This window comes from Oryzias latipes, chromosome 12, assembly GCF_002234675.1.
Source record: "Oryzias latipes chromosome 12, ASM223467v1".
NCBI lineage: Eukaryota > Metazoa > Chordata > Actinopteri > Beloniformes > Adrianichthyidae > Oryzias > Oryzias latipes.
In genome coordinates, this window is record NC_019870.2 from 224,545 (window position 1) to 243,715 (window position 19,171).

Genomic DNA, 19,171 nt, shown 5'->3' on the forward strand with positions numbered 1-19,171 from the left:
TAAATTCAGCTTTGATTATGTCCTCCACAGTGCTTACCAAAACCAATGACACTGCGGCATTCTCTGGACTTACTGAAAATTCAAAAGGTGAAATCCCATGGGACATAAAGGATTTGTCAACAGATATGTTTCCCATTAGTATTACAGACGTCACATCCACTGACATGTCAGTTACATCCTCGTTTCATAAAACATCAATAGACTCAGTGTTCAACGCTACACTAGCCAACACGGTCAGTGGAACGCAAAACACCACCACACCTACTTTAATAACAGCCACCTCACAACCAACTACCCCACTTGAAAACTGGACGTCAAAAACACACCCAACCAGTTCTACTGATGATCTGAATCTGGCCAGTGATACTGCACACACCACTGTTCTTTTAGACACATTTAAAAGCCCAGAAGCTGGCAAAAGATCAGAAATCAATTTCCCAGCTTTCCTTACCACACGACACGACAGCACACACCCAACAAGTGTTACGCAAGTATACAAGAAAAGCACAGATGTTTCTGTCACAGAAAGAAACTATCAAGGATTGGCTGCAACAAAAGATAGTAGTTTATTGAGCAGTCGGTTTCCGGATCTCATGGTTAGCACTTCCGATAAAGCGACTACATCAACTGATGACCATTTAAGTAGTACTGGTCTGACAACCTCCTCTTTGCCAAATGCCAGGCCTAATGTACTTATTTCCACCACATTTGATTCAGGGCAAAGTACCGATTCTCTCAGTTCCCCCAGTGCAACCACAATAATACACAACAAAACCATTGGTGGCCCAACAATATCTACTGACACCCCAGTAAAAATCACAGCTCGCACAAACACAGGCTCTGATTCTAAAAACTTGTTACCAACCACAACCAGTCAGAGTTGGTTGTCAAGTACTACCTCTGATATTACAACCTTCAATAATCCAAGTGCCTTCACAAACAACTGGACAACCAACAACATTCAAAGCACTTTGAAATCTGAACTGAAAGCCACCACTGACATTCCAATCACCACCAACAAGCAGCTTCTTTCACCCAAAGCAAACCAGACTACCAGCGATGCATTGATTATCACCCCTGCTACTGACACTAAGAACTCTGTCTACCCAACAACTGCAATATTAAGGGAGACAACCAGTATGCCTGTCACAGATGACAATGGTTTATCTACCATGTTGTATGAAGGTACTCCTGCCCCTACAACTCCCCAGACAAGCAGAGCCTCCGTGCCTAAAACTACTGAACAAAACACCAACACGGAAGCTAAGATTTCCTCCATTTCAGTCAAAAGCACTGAAAACCCACTAATGATTGATGCCATGGCAAACCTAAAAGACACTCTTATAACCACAACAACTGCACTTACCACTATGGCTTCCATGACTAACACTACAGGAGTAAACAGTTGGACTGATCCTTTGACTTATACTACAACACATCATTTCACAAATATCCTTAACACAAGCTCTTCTACAACAACGGGACCTCCTGAAATACCTGCTACCAGTGCCACAGTTTACTCATCTAAATCCAACAACACCCCAATTCGGACCACACCACTTAGCATTGGCACAAAATCACCAATAGCCACAGCTCTCGGTGATGTCAAAGGTACTGAAAATAGAAGTACAGTCACAGAAAACCTGTTCAATAGTCCCCTCTCTACCTTGGCTTCTGAAACACCTATTCAAAATCAAGGTTCCGCTACCTCCAATTGGACTGTCAACACATTTAAAAGTGCAGCTTCGACCACTCATGAAACATTAAGTGACACTCCCCAAACCACCACAGATCCCCAAACAAATTCAGCTTTGATTATGTCCTCCACAGTGCTTACCAAAACCAATGACACTGCGGCATTCTCTGGACTTGCTGAAAATTCAAAAGGTGAAATCCCAAGGGACATAAAGGATTTGTCAACAGACATGCATCCCAGCAGTATTACAGATGTCACATCCACTGACATGTCAGTTACATCCTCGTTTCATAAAACATCAATAGACTCAGTGTTCAACGCTACACTAGCCAACACGATCAGTGGAACGCAAAACACCACCACACCCACTTTAATAACAGCCACCTCACAACCAACTACCCCACTTGAAAACTGGACGTCAAAAACACACCCAACCAGTTCTACTGATGATCTGAATCTGGCCAGTGATACTGCACACACCACTGTTCTTTTAGACACATTTAAAAGCCCAGAAGCTGGCAAAAGATCAGAAATCAATTTCCCAGCTTTCCTTACCACACGACACGACAGCACACACCCAACAAGTGTTACGCAAGTATACAAGAAAAGCACAGATGTTTCTGTCACAGAAAGAAACTATCAAGGATTGGCTGCAACGAAAGATAGTAGTTTATTGAGCAGTCGGTTTCCGGATCTCATGGTTAGCACTTCCGATAAAGCGACTACATCAACTGATGACCATTTAAGTAGTACTGGTCTGACAACCTCCTCTTTGCCAAATGCCAGGCCTAATGTACTTATTTCCACCACATTTGATTCAGGGCAAAGTACCGATTCTCTCAGTTCCCCCAGTGCAACCACAATAACACACAGCAAAACCATTGGTGGCCCAACAATATCTACTGACACCCCAGTAAAAATCACAGCTCGCACAAACACAGGCTCTGATTCTAAAAACTTGTTACCAACCACAACCAGTCAGAGTTGGTTGTCAAGTACTACCTCTGATATTACAACCTTCAATAATCCAAGTGCCTTCACAAACAACTGGACAACCAACAACATTCAAAGCACTTTGAAATCTGAACTGAAAGCCACCACTGACATTCCAATCACCACCAACAAGCAGCTTCTTTCACCCAAAGCAAACCAGACTACCAGCAATGCATTGATTATCACCCCTGCTACTGACACTAAGAACTCTGTCTACCCAACAACTGCAATATTAAGGGAGACAACCAGTATGCCTGTCACAGATGACAATGGTTTATCTACCATGTTGTATGAAGGTACTCCTGCCCCTACAACTCCCCAGACAAGCAGAGCCTCCGTGCCTAAAACTACTGAACAAAACACCAACACGGAAGCTAAGATTTCCTCCATTTCAGTCAAAAGCACTGAAAACCCACTAATGATTGATGCCATGGCAAACCTAAAAGACACTCTTATAACCACAACAACTGCACTTACCACTATGGCTTCCATGACTAACACTACAGGAGTAAACAGTTGGACTGATCCTTTGACTTATACTACAACACATCATTTCACAAATATCCTTAACACAAGCTCTTCTACAACAACGGGACCTCCTGAAATACCTGCTACCAGTGCCACAGTTTACTCATCTAAATCCAACAACACCCCAATTCGGACCACACCACTTAGCATTGGCACAAAATCACCAATAGCCACAGCTCTCGGTGATGTCAAAGGTACTGAAAATAGAAGTGCAGTCACAGAAAACCTGTTCAATAGTCTCCTCTCTACCTTGGCTTCTGAAACACCTATTCAAAATCAAGGTTCCGCTACCTCCAATTGGACTGTCAACACATTTAAAAGTGCAGCTTCGACCACTCATGAAACATTAAGTGACACTCCCCAAACCACCACAGATCCCCAAACAAATTCAGCTTTGATTATGTCCTCCACAGTGCTTACCAAAACCAATGACACTGCGGCATTCTCTGGACTTGCTGAAAATTCAAAAGGTGAAATCCCAAGGGACATAAAGGATTTGTCAACAGACATGCATCCCAGCAGTATTACAGATGTCACATCCACTGACATGTCAGTTACATCCTCGTTTCATAAAACATCAATAGACTCAGTGTTCAACGCTACACTAGCCAACACGGTCAGTGGAACGCAAAACACCACCACACCCACTTTAATAACAGCCACCTCACAACCAACTACCCCACTTGAAAACTGGACGTCAAAAACACACCCAACCAGTTCTACTGATGATCTGAATCTGGCCAGTGATACTGCACACACCACTGTTCTTTTAGACACATTTAAAAGCCCAGAAGCTGGCAAAAGATCAGAAATCAATTTCCCAGCTTTCCTTACCACACGACACGACAGCACACACCCAACAAGTGTTACGCAAGTATACAAGAAAAGCACAGATGTTTCTGTCACAGAAAGAAACTATCAAGGATTGGCTGCAACAAAAGATAGTAGTTTATTGAGCAGTCGGTTTCCGGATCTCATGGTTAGCACTTCCGATAAAGCGACTACATCAACTGATGACCATTTAAGTAGTACTGGTCTGACAACCTCCTCTTTGCCAAATGCCAGGCCTAATGTACTTATTTCCACCACATTTGATTCAGGGCAAAGTACCGATTCTCTCAGTTCCCCCAGTGCAACCACAATAACACACAGCAAAACCATTGGTGGCCCAACAATATCTACTGACACCCCAGTAAAAATCACAGCTCGCACAAACACAGGCTCTGATTCTAAAAACTTGTTACCAACCACAACCAGTCAGAGTTGGTTGTCAAGTACTACCTCTGATATTACAACCTTCAATAATCCAAGTGCCTTCACAAACAACTGGACAACCAACAACATTCAAAGCACTTTGAAATCTGAACTGAAAGCCACCACTGACATTCCAATCACCACCAACAAGCAGCTTCTTTCACCCAAAGCAAACCAGACTACCAGTGATGCATTGATTATCACCCCTGCTACTGACACTAAGAACTCTGTCTACCCAACAACTGCAATATTAAGGGAGACAACCAGTATGCCTGTCACAGATGACAATGGTTTATCTACCATGTTGTATGAAGGTACTCCTGCCCCTACAACTCCCCAGACAAGCAGAGCCTCCGTGCCTAAAACTACTGAACAAAACACCAACACGGAAGCTAAGATTTCCTCCATTTCAGTCAAAAGCACTGAAAACCCACTAATGATTGATGCCATGGCAAACCTAAAAGACACTCTTATAACCACAACAACTGCACTTACCACTATGGCTTCCATGACTAACACTACAGGAGTAAACAGTTGGACTGATCCTTTGACTTATACTACAACACATCATTTCACAAATATCCTTAACACAAGCTCTTCTACAACAACGGGACCTCCTGAAATACCTGCTACCAGTGCCACAGTTTACTCATCTAAATCCAACAACACCCCAATTCGGACCACACCACTTAGCATTGGCACAAAATCACCAATAGCCACAGCTCTCGGTGATGTCAAAGGTACTGAAAATAGAAGTGCAGTCACAGAAAACCTGTTCAATAGTCTCCTCTCTACCTTGGCTTCTGAAACACCTATTCAAAATCAAGGTTCCGCTACCTCCAATTGGACTGTCAACACATTTAAAAGTGCAGCTTCGACCACTCATGAAACATTAAGTGACACTCCCCAAACCACCACAGATCCCCAAACAAATTCAGCTTTGATTATGTCCTCCACAGTGCTTACCAAAACCAATGACACTGCGGCATTCTCTGGACTTGCTGAAAATTCAAAAGGTGAAATCCCAAGGGACATAAAGGATTTGTCAACAGACATGCATCCCAGCAGTATTACAGATGTCACATCCACTGACATGTCAGTTACATCCTCGTTTCATAAAACATCAATAGACTCAGTGTTCAACGCTACACTAGCCAACACGGTCAGTGGAACGCAAAACACCACCACACCCACTTTAATAACAGCCACCTCACAACCAACTACCCCACTTGAAAACTGGACGTCAAAAACACACCCAACCAGTTCTACTGATGATCTGAATCTGGCCAGTGATACTGCACACACCACTGTTCTTTTAGACACATTTAAAAGCCCAGAAGCTGGCAAAAGATCAGAAATCAATTTCCCAGCTTTCCTTACCACACGACACGACAGCACACACCCAACAAGTGTTACGCAAGTATACAAGAAAAGCACAGATGTTTCTGTCACAGAAAGAAACTATCAAGGATTGGCTGCAACAAAAGATAGTAGTTTATTGAGCAGTCGGTTTCCGGATCTCATGGTTAGCACTTCCGATAAAGCGATTACATCAACTGATGACCATTTAAGTAGTACTGGTCTGACAACCTCCTCTTTGCCAAATGCCAGGCCTAATGTACTTATTTCCACCACATTTGATTCAGGGCAAAGTACCGATTCTCTCAGTTCCCCCAGTGCAACCACAATAACACACAGCAAAACCATTGGTGGCCCAACAATATCTACTGACACCCCAGTAAAAATCACAGCTCGCACAAACACAGGCTCTGATTCTAAAAACTTGTTACCAACCACAACCAGTCAGAGTTGGTTGTCAAGTACTACCTCTGATATTACAACCTTCAATAATCCAAGTGCCTTCACAAACAACTGGACAACCAACAACATTCAAAGCACTTTGAAATCTGAACTGAAAGCCACCACTGACATTCCAATCACCACCAACAAGCAGCTTCTTTCACCCAAAGCAAACCAGACTACCAGTGATGCATTGATTATCACCCCTGCTACTGACACTAAGAACTCTGTCTACCCAACAACTGCAATATTAAGGGAGACAACCAGTATGCCTGTCACAGATGACAATGGTTTATCTACCATGTTGTATGAAGGTACTCCTGCCCCTACAACTCCCCAGACAAGCAGAGCCTCCGTGCCTAAAACTACTGAACAAAACACCAACACGGAAGCTAAGATTTCCTCCATTTCAGTCAAAAGCACTGAAAACCCACTAATGATTGATGCCATGGCAAACCTAAAAGACACTCTTATAACCACAACAACTGCACTTACCACTATGGCTTCCATGACTAACACTACAGGAGTAAACAGTTGGACTGATCCTTTGACTTATACTACAACACATCATTTCACAAATATCCTTAACACAAGCTCTTCTACAACAACGGGACCTCCTGAAATACCTGCTACCAGTGCCACAGTTTACTCATCTAAATCCAACAACACCCCAATTCGGACCACACCACTTAGCATTGGCACAAAATCACCAATAGCCACAGCTCTCGGTGATGTCAAAGGTACTGAAAATAGAAGTGCAGTCACAGAAAACCTGTTCAATAGTCTCCTCTCTACCTTGGCTTCTGAAACACCTATTCAAAATCAAGGTTCCGCTACCTCCAATTGGACTGTCAACACATTTAAAAGTGCAGCTTCGACCACTCATGAAACATTAAGTGACACTCCCCAAACCACCACAGATCCCCAAACAAATTCAGCTTTGATTATGTCCTCCACAGTGCTTACCAAAACCAATGACACTGCGGCATTCTCTGGACTTGCTGAAAATTCAAAAGGTGAAATCCCAAGGGACATAAAGGATTTGTCAACAGATATGTTTCCCAGCAGTATTACAGACGTCACATCCACTGACATGTCAGTTACATCCTCGTTTCATAAAACATCAATAGACTCAGTGTTCAACGCTACACTAGCCAACACGGTCAGTGGAACGCAAAACACCACCACACCCACTTTAATAACAGCCACCTCACAACCAACTACCCCACTTGAAAACTGGACGTCAAAAACACACCCAACCAGTTCTACTGGTGATCTGAATCTGGCCAGTGATACTGCACACATCACTGTTCTTTTAGACACATTTAAAAGCCCAGAAGCTGGCAAAAGATCAGAAATCAATTTCCCAGCTTTCCTTACCACACGACACGACAGCACACACCCAACAAGTGTTACGCAAGTATACAAGAAAAGCACAGATGTTTCTGTCACAGAAAGAAACTATCAAGGATTGGCTGCAACAAAAGATAGTAGTTTATTGAGCAGTCGGTTTCCGGATCTCATGGTTAGCACTTCCGATAAAGCGACTACATCAACTGATGACCATTTAAGTAGTACTGGTCTGACAACCTCCTCTTTGCCAAATGCCAGGCCTAATGTACTTATTTCCACCACATTTGATTCAGGGCAAAGTACCGATTCTCTCAGTTCCCCCAGTGCAACCACAATAACACACAGCAAAACCATTGGTGGCCCAACAATATCTACTGACACCCCAGTAAAAATCACAGCTCGCACAAACACAGGCTCTGATTCTAAAAACTTGTTACCAACCACAACCAGTCAGAGTTGGTTGTCAAGTACTACCTCTGATATTACAACCTTCAATAATCCAAGTGCCTTCACAAACAACTGGACAACCAACAACATTCAAAGCACTTTGAAATCTGAACTGAAAGCCACCACTGACATTCCAATCACCACCAACAAGCAGCTTCTTTCACCCAAAGCAAACCAGACTACCAGTGATGCATTGATTATCACCCCTGCTACTGACACTAAGGACTCTGTCTACCCAACAACTGCAATATTAAGGGAGACAACCAGTATGCCTGTCACAGATGACAATGGTTTATCTACCATGTTGTATGAAGGTACTCCTGCCCCTACAACTCCCCAGACAAGCAGAGCCTCCGTGCCTAAAACTACTGAACAAAACACCAACACGGAAGCTAAGATTTCCTCCATTTCAGTCAAAAGCACTGAAAACCCACTAATGATTGATGCCATGGCAAACCTAAAAGACACTCTTATAACCACAACAACTGCACTTACCACTATGGCTTCCATGACTAACACTACAGGAGTAAACAGTTGGACTGATCCTTTGACTTATACTACAACACATCATTTCACAAATATCCTTAACACAAGCTCTTCTACAACAACGGGACCTCCTGAAATACCTGCTACCAGTGCCACAGTTTACTCATCTAAATCCAACAACACCCCAATTCGGACCACACCACTTAGCATTGGCACAAAATCACCAATAGCCACAGCTCTCGGTGATGTCAAAGGTACTGAAAATAGAAGTGCAGTCACAGAAAACCTGTTCAATAGTCTCCTCTCTACCTTGGCTTCTGAAACACCTATTCAAAATCAAGGTTCCGCTACCTCCAATTGGACTGTCAACACATTTAAAAGTGCAGCTTCGACCACTCATGAAACATTAAGTGACACTCCCCAAACCACCACAGATCCCCAAACAAATTCAGCTTTGATTATGTCCTCCACAGTGCTTACCAAAACCAATGACACTGCGGCATTCTCTGGACTTGCTGAAAATTCAAAAGGTGAAATCCCAAGGGACATAAAGGATTTGTCAACAGACATGCATCCCAGCAGTATTACAGATGTCACATCCACTGACATGTCAGTTACATCCTCGTTTCATAAAACATCAATAGACTCAGTGTTCAACGCTACACTAGCCAACACGATCAGTGGAACGCAAAACACCACCACACCCACTTTAATAACAGCCACCTCACAACCAACTACCCCACTTGAAAACTGGACGTCAAAAACACACCCAACCAGTTCTACTGATGATCTGAATCTGGCCAGTGATACTGCACACACCACTGTTCTTTTAGACACATTTAAAAGCCCAGAAGCTGGCAAAAGATCAGAAATCAATTTCCCAGCTTTCCTTACCACACGACACGACAGCACACACCCAACAAGTGTTACGCAAGTATACAAGAAAAGCACAGATGTTTCTGTCACAGAAAGAAACTATCAAGGATTGGCTGCAACAAAAGATAGTAGTTTATTGAGCAGTCGGTTTCCGGATCTCATGGTTAGCACTTCCGATAAAGCGACTACATCAACTGATGACCATTTAAGTAGTACTGGTCTGACAACCTCCTCTTTGCCAAATGCCAGGCCTAATGTACTTATTTCCACCACATTTGATTCAGGGCAAAGTACCGATTCTCTCAGTTCCCCCAGTGCAACCACAATAACACACAGCAAAACCATTGGTGGCCCAACAATATCTACTGACACCCCAGTAAAAATCACAGCTCGCACAAACACAGGCTCTGATTCTAAAAACTTGTTACCAACCACAACCAGTCAGAGTTGGTTGTCAAGTACTACCTCTGATATTACAACCTTCAATAATCCAAGTGCCTTCACAAACAACTGGACAACCAACAACATTCAAAGCACTTTGAAATCTGAACTGAAAGCCACCACTGACATTCCAATCACCACCAACAAGCAGCTTCTTTCACCCAAAGCAAACCAGACTACCAGTGATGCATTGATTATCACCCCTGCTACTGACACTAAGAACTCTGTCTACCCAACAACTGCAATATTAAGGGAGACAACCAGTATGCCTGTCACAGATGACAATGGTTTATCTACCATGTTGTATGAAGGTACTCCTGCCCCTACAACTCCCCAGACAAGCAGAGCCTCCGTGCCTAAAACTACTGAACAAAACACCAACACGGAAGCTAAGATTTCCTCCATTTCAGTCAAAAGCACTGAAAACCCACTAATGATTGATGCCATGGCAAACCTAAAAGACACTCTTATAACCACAACAACTGCACTTACCACTATGGCTTCCATGACTAACACTACAGGAGTAAACAGTTGGACTGATCCTTTGACTTATACTACAACACATCATTTCACAAATATCCTTAACACAAGCTCTTCTACAACAACGGGACCTCCTGAAATACCTGCTACCAGTGCCACAGTTTACTCATCTAAATCTACCAACACCCCAATTCGGACCACACCACTTAGCATTGGCACAAAATCACCAATAGCCACAGCTCTCGGTGATGTCAAAGGTACTGAAAATAGAAGTGCAGTCACAGAAAACCTGTTCAATAGTCTCCTCTCTACCTTGGCTTCTGAAACACCTATTCAAAATCAAGGTTCCGCTACCTCCAATTGGACTGTCAACACATTTAAAAGTGCAGCTTCGACCACTCATGAAACATTAAGTGACACTCCCCAAACCACCACAGATCCCCAAACAAATTCAGCTTTGATTATGTCCTCCACAGTGCTTACCAAAACCAATGACACTGCGGCATTCTCTGGACTTGCTGAAAATTCAAAAGGTGAAATCCCATGGGACATAAAGGATTTGTCAACAGACATGCATCCCAGCAGTATTACAGATGTCACATCCACTGACATGTCAGTTACATCCTCGTTTCATAAAACATCAATAGACTCAGTGTTCAACGCTACACTAGCCAACACGGTCAGTGGAACGCAAAACACCACCACACCCACTTTAATAACAGCCACCTCACAACCAACTACCCCACTTAAAAACTGGACGTCAAAAACACACCCAACCAGTTCTACTGGTGATCTGAATCTGGCCAGTGATACTGCACACACCACTGTTCTTTTAGACACATTTAAAAGCCCAGAAGCTGGCAAAAGATCAGAAATCAATTTCCCAGCTTTCCTTACCACACGACACGACAGCACACACCCAACAAGTGTTACGCAAGTATACAAGAAAAGCACAGATGTTTCTGTCACAGAAAGAAACTATCAAGGATTGGCTGCAACAAAAGATAGTAGTTTATTGAGCAGTCGGTTTCCGGATCTCATGGTTAGCACTTCCGATAAAGCGATTACATCAACTGATGACCATTTAAGTAGTACTGGTCTGACAACCTCCTCTTTGCCAAATGCCAGGCCTAATGTACTTATTTCCACCACATTTGATTCAGGGCAAAGTACCGATTCTCTCAGTTCCCCCAGTGCAACCACAATAACACACAGCAAAACCATTGGTGGCCCAACAATATCTACTGACACCCCAGTAAAAATCACAGCTCGCACAAACACAGGCTCTGATTCTAAAGACTTGTTACCAACCACAACCAGTCAGAGTTGGTTGTCAAGTACTACCTCTGATATTACAACCTTCAATAATCCAAGTGCCTTCACAAACAACTGGACAACCAACAACATTCAAAGCACTTTGAAACATGAACTGAAAGCCACCACTGACATTCCAATCACCACCAACAAGCAGCTTCTTTCACCCAAAGCAAACCAAACTACCAGTGATGCATTGATTATCACCCCTGCTACTGACACTAAGAACTCTGTCTACCCAACAACTGCAATATTAAGGGAGACAACCAGTATGCCTGTCACAGATGACAATGGTTTATCTACCATGTTGTATGAAGGTACTCCTGCCCCTACAACTCCCCAGACAAGCAGAGCCTCCGTGCCTAAAACTACTGAACAAAACACCAACACGGAAGCTAAGATTTCCTCCATTTCAGTCAAAAGCACTGAAAACCCACTAATGATTGATGCCATGGCAAACCTAAAAGACACTCTTATAACCACAACAACTGCACTTACCACTATGGCTTCCATGACTAACACTACAGGAGTAAACAGTTGGACTGATCCTTTGACTTATACTACAACACATCATTTCACAAATATCCTTAACACAAGCTCTTCTACAACAACGGGACCTCCTGAAATACCTGCTACCAGTGCCACAGTTTACTCATCTAAATCCAACAACACCCCAATTCGGACCACACCACTTAGCATTGGCACAAAATCACCAATAGCCACAGCTCTCGGTGATGTCAAAGGTACTGAAAATAGAAGTGCAGTCACAGAAAACCTGTTCAATAGTCTCCTCTCTACCTTGGCTTCTGAAACACCTATTCAAAATCAAGGTTCCGCTACCTCCAATTGGACTGTCAACACATTTAAAAGTGCAGCTTCGACCACTCATGAAACATTAAGTGACACTCCCCAAACCACCACAGATCCCCAAACAAATTCAGCTTTGATTATGTCCTCCACAGTGCTTACCAAAACCAATGACACTGCGGCATTCTCTGGACTTGCTGAAAATTCAAAAGGTGAAATCCCATGGGACATAAAGGATTTGTCAACAGACATGCATCCCAGCAGTATTACAGATGTCACATCCACTGACATGTCAGTTACATCCTCGTTTCATAAAACATCAATAGACTCAGTGTTCAACGCTACACTAGCCAACACGGTCAGTGGAACGCAAAACACCACCACACCCACTTTAATAACAGCCACCTCACAACCAACTACCCCACTTAAAAACTGGACGTCAAAAACACACCCAACCAGTTCTACTGGTGATCTGAATCTGGCCAGTGATACTGCACACACCACTGTTCTTTTAGACACATTTAAAAGCCCAGAAGCTGGCAAAAGATCAGAAATCAATTTCCCAGCTTTCCTTACCACACGACACGACAGCACACACCCAACAAGTGTTACGCAAGTATACAAGAAAAGCACAGATGTTTCTGTCACAGAAAGAAACTATCAAGGATTGGCTGCAACAAAAGATAGTAGTTTATTGAGCAGTCGGTTTCCGGATCTCATGGTTAGCACTTCCGATAAAGCGATTACATCAACTGATGACCATTTAAGTAGTACTGGTCTGACAACCTCCTCTTTGCCAAATGCCAGGCCTAATGTACTTATTTCCACCACATTTGATTCAGGGCAAAGTACCGATTCTCTCAGTTCCCCCAGTGCAACCACAATAACACACAGCAAAACCATTGGTGGCCCAACAATATCTACTGACACCCCAGTAAAAATCACAGCTCGCACAAACACAGGCTCTGATTCTAAAGACTTGTTACCAACCACAACCAGTCAGAGTTGGTTGTCAAGTACTACCTCTGATATTACAACCTTCAATAATCCAAGTGCCTTCACAAACAACTGGACAACCAACAACATTCAAAGCACTTTGAAACATGAACTGAAAGCCACCACTGACATTCCAATCACCACCAACAAGCAGCTTCTTTCACCCAAAGCAAACCAAACTACCAGTGATGCATTGATTATCACCCCTGCTACTGACACTAAGAACTCTGTCTACCCAACAACTGCAATATTAAGGGAGACAACCAGTATGCCTGTCACAGATGACAATGGTTTATCTACCATGTTGTATGAAGGTACTCCTGCCCCTACAACTCCCCAGACAAGCAGAGCCTCCGTGCCTAAAACTACTGAACAAAACACCAACACGGAAGCTAAGATTTCCTCCATTTCAGTCAAAAGCACTGAAAACCCACTAATGATTGATGCCATGGCAAACCTAAAAGACACTCTTATAACCACAACAACTGGACTTACCACTATGGCTTCCATGACTTACACTACAGGAGTAAACAGTTGGACTGATCCTTTGACTTATACTACAACACATCATTTTACAAATATCCTTAACACAAGCTCTTCTACAACAACGGGACCTCCTGAAATACCTGCTACCAGTGCCATAGTTTACTCATCTAAATCCAACAACACCCCAATTCGGACCACACCACTCAGCATTGGCACAAAATCACCAATAGCCACAGCTCTCGGTGATGTCAAAGGTACTGAAAATAGAAGTACAGTCACAGAAAACCTGTTCAATAGTCTCCTCTCTACCTTGGCTTCTGAAACACATATTCAAAATCAAGGTTCCGCTACCTCCAATTGGACTGTCAACACATTTAAAAGTGCAGCTTCGACCACTCATGAAACATTAAGTGACACTCCCCAAACCACCACAGATCCCCAAACAAATTCAGCTTTGATTATGTCCTCCACAGTGCTTACCAAAACCAATGACACTGCGGCATTTTCTGGACTTGCTGAAAATTCAACAGGTGAAATCCCAAGGGACATAAAGGATTTGTCAACAGACATGCATCCCAGCAGTATTACAGATGTCACATCCACTGACATGTCAGTTACATCCTCGTTTCATAAAACATCAATAGACTCAGTGTTCAACGCTACACTAGCCAACACGATCAGTGGAACGCAAAACACCACCTCACCCACTTTAATAACAGCCACCTCACAACCAACTACCCCCCTTGAAAACTGGACGTCAAAAACACACCCAACCAGAAAGCAGCTTCTTTCACCCAAAGCAAACCAGACTACCAGCGATGCATTGATTATCCCTCCATCCGCTATCAGTAAAATATCTGTCTACTCAGACACCAACATATTTATGCAGTTTACCACCTTGTCTCCGACCAATGAAGACTTCTTGTCTGCCATAATATACAACAGTTCTTCTATATCCACAACTCCCATTTATCAGACCTCCAGCATTTTTGGGTCTAAACATACAGTTTCCACAAGCACGTATCTTTCAACTTCTCCCGAATCACAGCTATTGCATCTCGTTGAGGTGCATTCTTCCACTATGTCAGGACCAAATTCCCAGCCTTTTTCAAAACCAAAACCTTCAAATTTATTAAGACCGCAACCTCAACCAATTCACACGCCAAACCCTTACCGTTATCTTAAACCAAGTACCCCCGCTCCATTGAGACCTCGCCCCCAACCGACTTCAAGGCCAAAGCCTTTTCATGTTCTTGAACCAAATCTTCCCTGTTTGTCAAGACCACGACCTCAAACACCTCCTCGGCCAATGCCTTCTCCATTTCTACACCCACATCCTCCTACTATGTTAACTCCACGTCCCCAACCAGCTCCAATGCCAAACCCTTCCCCTTACATGGAGCAAAATCCTTCCACTCATTTAAGACCTTCTTTACAATTGGCTCCAATGCCAAAGCCCTCATATTATTCAGAGCCAAACTCTCACACTTGGTCAAGACCCCGTCCACAAACGGCTTCAAGGCCAAAGCCTATCCGCTTTACAGAACAAAATCCCCCTACTAAACTAAGACCTCTTCCTCATCCTGTTACAAGGCCAAAGCCTTCCCGTTTTTCGGATCCAAATCCCCCTTCTAAATCAAGACCTGTTCCTTATCCTGTTACAAGGCCAAAGCCTTCCCGTTTTTTGGAACCACATCCCCCTTCTAAATCAAGACCTAGTCCTCATCCTGTTACAAGGCCAAAACCTTCCCGTTTCTTGGAACCACACCCCCCTTCTAAATCAAGACCTAGTCCTCATCCTGTTAAAAGGCCAAAGCCTTCCCGTTTCTTGGAACCACATCCCCCTTCTAAATCAAGACCTGTTCCTCATCCTGTTACAAGGCCAAAGCCTTCCCGTTTCTTGGAACCACAACCCCCTTCTAAATCAAGACTTAGTCCTCATCCTGTTACAAGGCCAAAGCCTTCCCGTTTCTTGGAACCACAACCCCCTTCTAAATCAAGACCTGTTCCTCATCCTGTTAAAAGGCCAAAGCCTTCCCGTTTTTTGGAACCACATCCACCTTCTAAATCAACACCTGTTCCTCATCCTGTTAAAAGGCCAAAGCCTTCCCGTTTCTTGGAACCACAACCCCCTTCTAAATCAAGACCTGGTCCTCATCCTGTTAAAAGGCCAAAGCCTTCCCGTTTCTTGGAACCACAACCCCCTTCTAAATCAAGACCTGTTCCTCATCCTGTTAAAAGGCCAAAGCCTTCCCGTTTTTTGGAACCACAACCCCCTTCTAAATCAAGACTTAGTCCTCATCCTGTTACAAGGCCAAAGCCTTCCGGTTTTTTGGAACCAAATCCCCCTTCTAAATCAAGACCTAGTCCTCATCCTGTTAAAAGGCCAAAGCTTTCTCATTTTTTGGAACCACATCCCCCTTCTAAATCAAGACCTAGTCCTCATCCTGTTACAAGGCCAAAGCCTTCACATTTTTTGGAACCAAATTACCCAATTAAATTCAAACCTCGTCCTCATCCTCCTTCGAGACCAAATCCCTCCCGTTTTCTAAAACCAACAACTCCTACTCGGCTAAGACCTAGGCCTCTTCCCCAACCAGCTCCCATGCCAAAGCCCTCTTATTCACTGGAGCCACATCTTCCCACTCATTTAAGACCTCACCCCCAACCGGCTCAGAGGCCAGAGCCTTCCTATCATCTAGAACAAAGTCCTCCTAGACCTCATCCACAAATTGCTTCAAGACCACAGCCTTCCCATTTTTTAGAACCAAATCCCCTTACTCAGTTAAGACCTAGTCCCCAAATGGCTCCAAGACCAAAGCCATCTCTTTTCCTAGAAACAAACCCCTCACCTTTGTTAAGGCCTCATCCCAAACCAGTTCCCAGGCCAAAGCCTTCCCGTTTCTTGAAACCGAGTTCCCCCTCCCTATTAAGACCACATCTCCAACCAGCTCCAGGGCCAAAGCCTTCTCATTTCCAGGTACCAAATCCTCCCACTGTGTTAAGACAACATCCCCAGCTGGCTTCAAAACCACGGCATGTACAATTATTGGACTCAAAACCTTCCACTTTGTCAAGACCACAACCTCCCAGGTTCCTGCTCCCAAACAATCCAAACTATTCACAAGCGCGACCTTTGTCAAACTCCAAGCCCCAGCTACAAGGCCTCCTTAGACAGGAGAGTCCAAACTTATCAAAACCTCAGCCAACCAGCTTTCATATGCCACAGCCCCCAGACTTTACCAAGCAACGAGGCTCCTTTGTTTCAAGGTTGCACCATTTTAATCTTTATAAGCCACAACCTACAATGTTTACAAAGCCACAATATCCAGTTTTTGCCAGGCCTCAGCCTTTTAACATAATCAGGCCAAGGCCCAGAAAGGTGAATCCCTCAAGCCCACAAAAGCCACAGTACCCTCATGTCTACAGACCACAGACTGCAGCTCTATCAAGACCAAGGAGGTTTCACATCAATGTACCCACCTGAATTCAGCCCCAAGTCCAACAGACAACCTCTTTTTGATAAGCGACATGTTAAATCAAAATGAGGATTTAAGAGGGAGTGTGAAGGAATATCAGATGTATCTTTGTACTTTCATAAGATGAAAACTACCTCATCAGAGGACCATAAGTCTGAAAGCTGCATCAAATGTTAGAGATTAAACAAGCCAGTAATTCATCATCAGCTCTCCACACAAACAAACTTCCCCTCTTAAGACCCAAGCTAATATTTGAGGTAACTCTCTAAATATGTAGTCACAGGGCTGAAGTTAATCAGAATACCCTACGGTGGAAATATAACCAAGATGGGATGTCAACGTTTGAGGATGCCAGGTCCTGAGAAGCTAATAAGCAAAGTGAGAGCAACTGTTTTGATGAAAAAAAGACATTAACGTACCATCACTGTGAGAGGATACCTGCTCTGCTATCTGAGCCCCTGCTGCTTCCATCTGTTTCAGCTAAGACTTAATAAAATGTACCCAGAGTTTTGACGATGTTTTCTCAAAGTTCCTTGTCTTTTGTCTTTTCTTGGTGAGTTTACCTCTCTGTAATGGTGCTTATTGTAAAGAAATGTTATCATTGAAACTGAAAAACAAGTTTTCTGGATTCTGCATTAAAAAAAAAAGACTTATAATAAAAAATCTTAAACGTTTGACACAGTCTTTGAGTCCCAACTTTGATTCTGGTCTCCTTAGTGGGACCATGGGGGAGCATCAGCCCCCTAAAACCTGAAAGATCCATTTGGACCCATCACTACCCTCTACAAGCACCAACCGGAAGTGACGGCCGCTTCACCAAGCCTTTAGCGTTTGTTTTGTTTAACATTTGTTGTTTTATAGAACTTCTTTCTCTCTGGCTGCTGAACTTTTCCTACAAACATTTTGTTTCAGTGAAAGTATCTTCATTTCTCTGGGTTTCAGCAGCAGGGACAGAAGCTGCTCTGCAGGAGTCTCCAAACTAACCTGGAAAAATTTGTCTTGATTTAGACTGAATGTTCTTTACTTATAAACATCAGGACCTTTAAGAAGCATCGGCCTGTGGATCAATGTAAAGCTGCTCTTTCTTTGTAACAAGTGATAAATAATGTCCTCATTAGTGGAATGGAAAGAGGTTTAGATAGATGATGTAAATTCTGCATATGTAGCGCTGACAGGGGAGTTCAAGATGGAGGAGGGATGACATCAGGGATCAGCTCTGAGCCCCCTTCCTGTTTGCAATAGTGATGGACAGGGTCACAGAAAGCAGAGCTGGAGGTGGCAGAGATGAAGATGCTGAGGTTCAGGATGGATCAGGAATGAGGACATCAGAGGGACAGAACATGTTCTGGTTCTGGAGATCCAGTCAGTCTGAGATGGTTGGGATGAGATGTCCAGAGGAGAGACTGAAGGATGCTGAGTGTAGAGGAAGACCAGAGAGGAGGATTCTGGATCCAGAGATGAAGACATGAAGGTAGCTGCTGGTAGAGGATGCAGGAGACAGACGGAGGAAGCTGATTGGCTGTGGAGACCCTGAAGGAGAAGAAGATGTCACTCCACCATTGATCTTAGCTCAGTATGGTAGCATTAGCCAAAAGTTGTTTGTAGAAATGAACACAAAAACTAAGAAAGACCCTGGATAACAAAGGGTTTACAGACTGCATGCAAAAAAAGAAACTCCATAAAGTTTTTTCAAAATGTAGATCAAATGCTTCTGAAAAACCATACAAAAACAAAT

At 43.4% G+C, this 19,171-nt stretch overlaps 1 protein-coding gene across 1 annotated transcript; it reads left to right on the top strand.

Moving 5' to 3' along the window:
* Nucleotides 1-16: 16 nt before the first annotated feature.
* LOC110013504 (uncharacterized threonine-rich GPI-anchored glycoprotein PJ4664.02) lies at nucleotides 17-18,071 on the top strand. Its single transcript, XM_020699821.2, has one exon. It carries the CDS (start codon nucleotides 18-20, stop codon nucleotides 17,442-17,444), a length of 17,427 nt encoding a protein of 5,808 aa, XP_020555480.2. The 5' UTR covers nucleotide 17; the 3' UTR covers nucleotides 17,445-18,071.
* Nucleotides 18,072-19,171: the final 1,100 nt, after the last annotated feature.

Excerpts from the sequence above, each read along its gene's own strand:
- LOC110013504 (XM_020699821.2), top strand. The coding sequence starts at position 18 with ATGTCCTCCACAGTGCTTACCAAAACCAATGACACTGCGGCATTCTCT.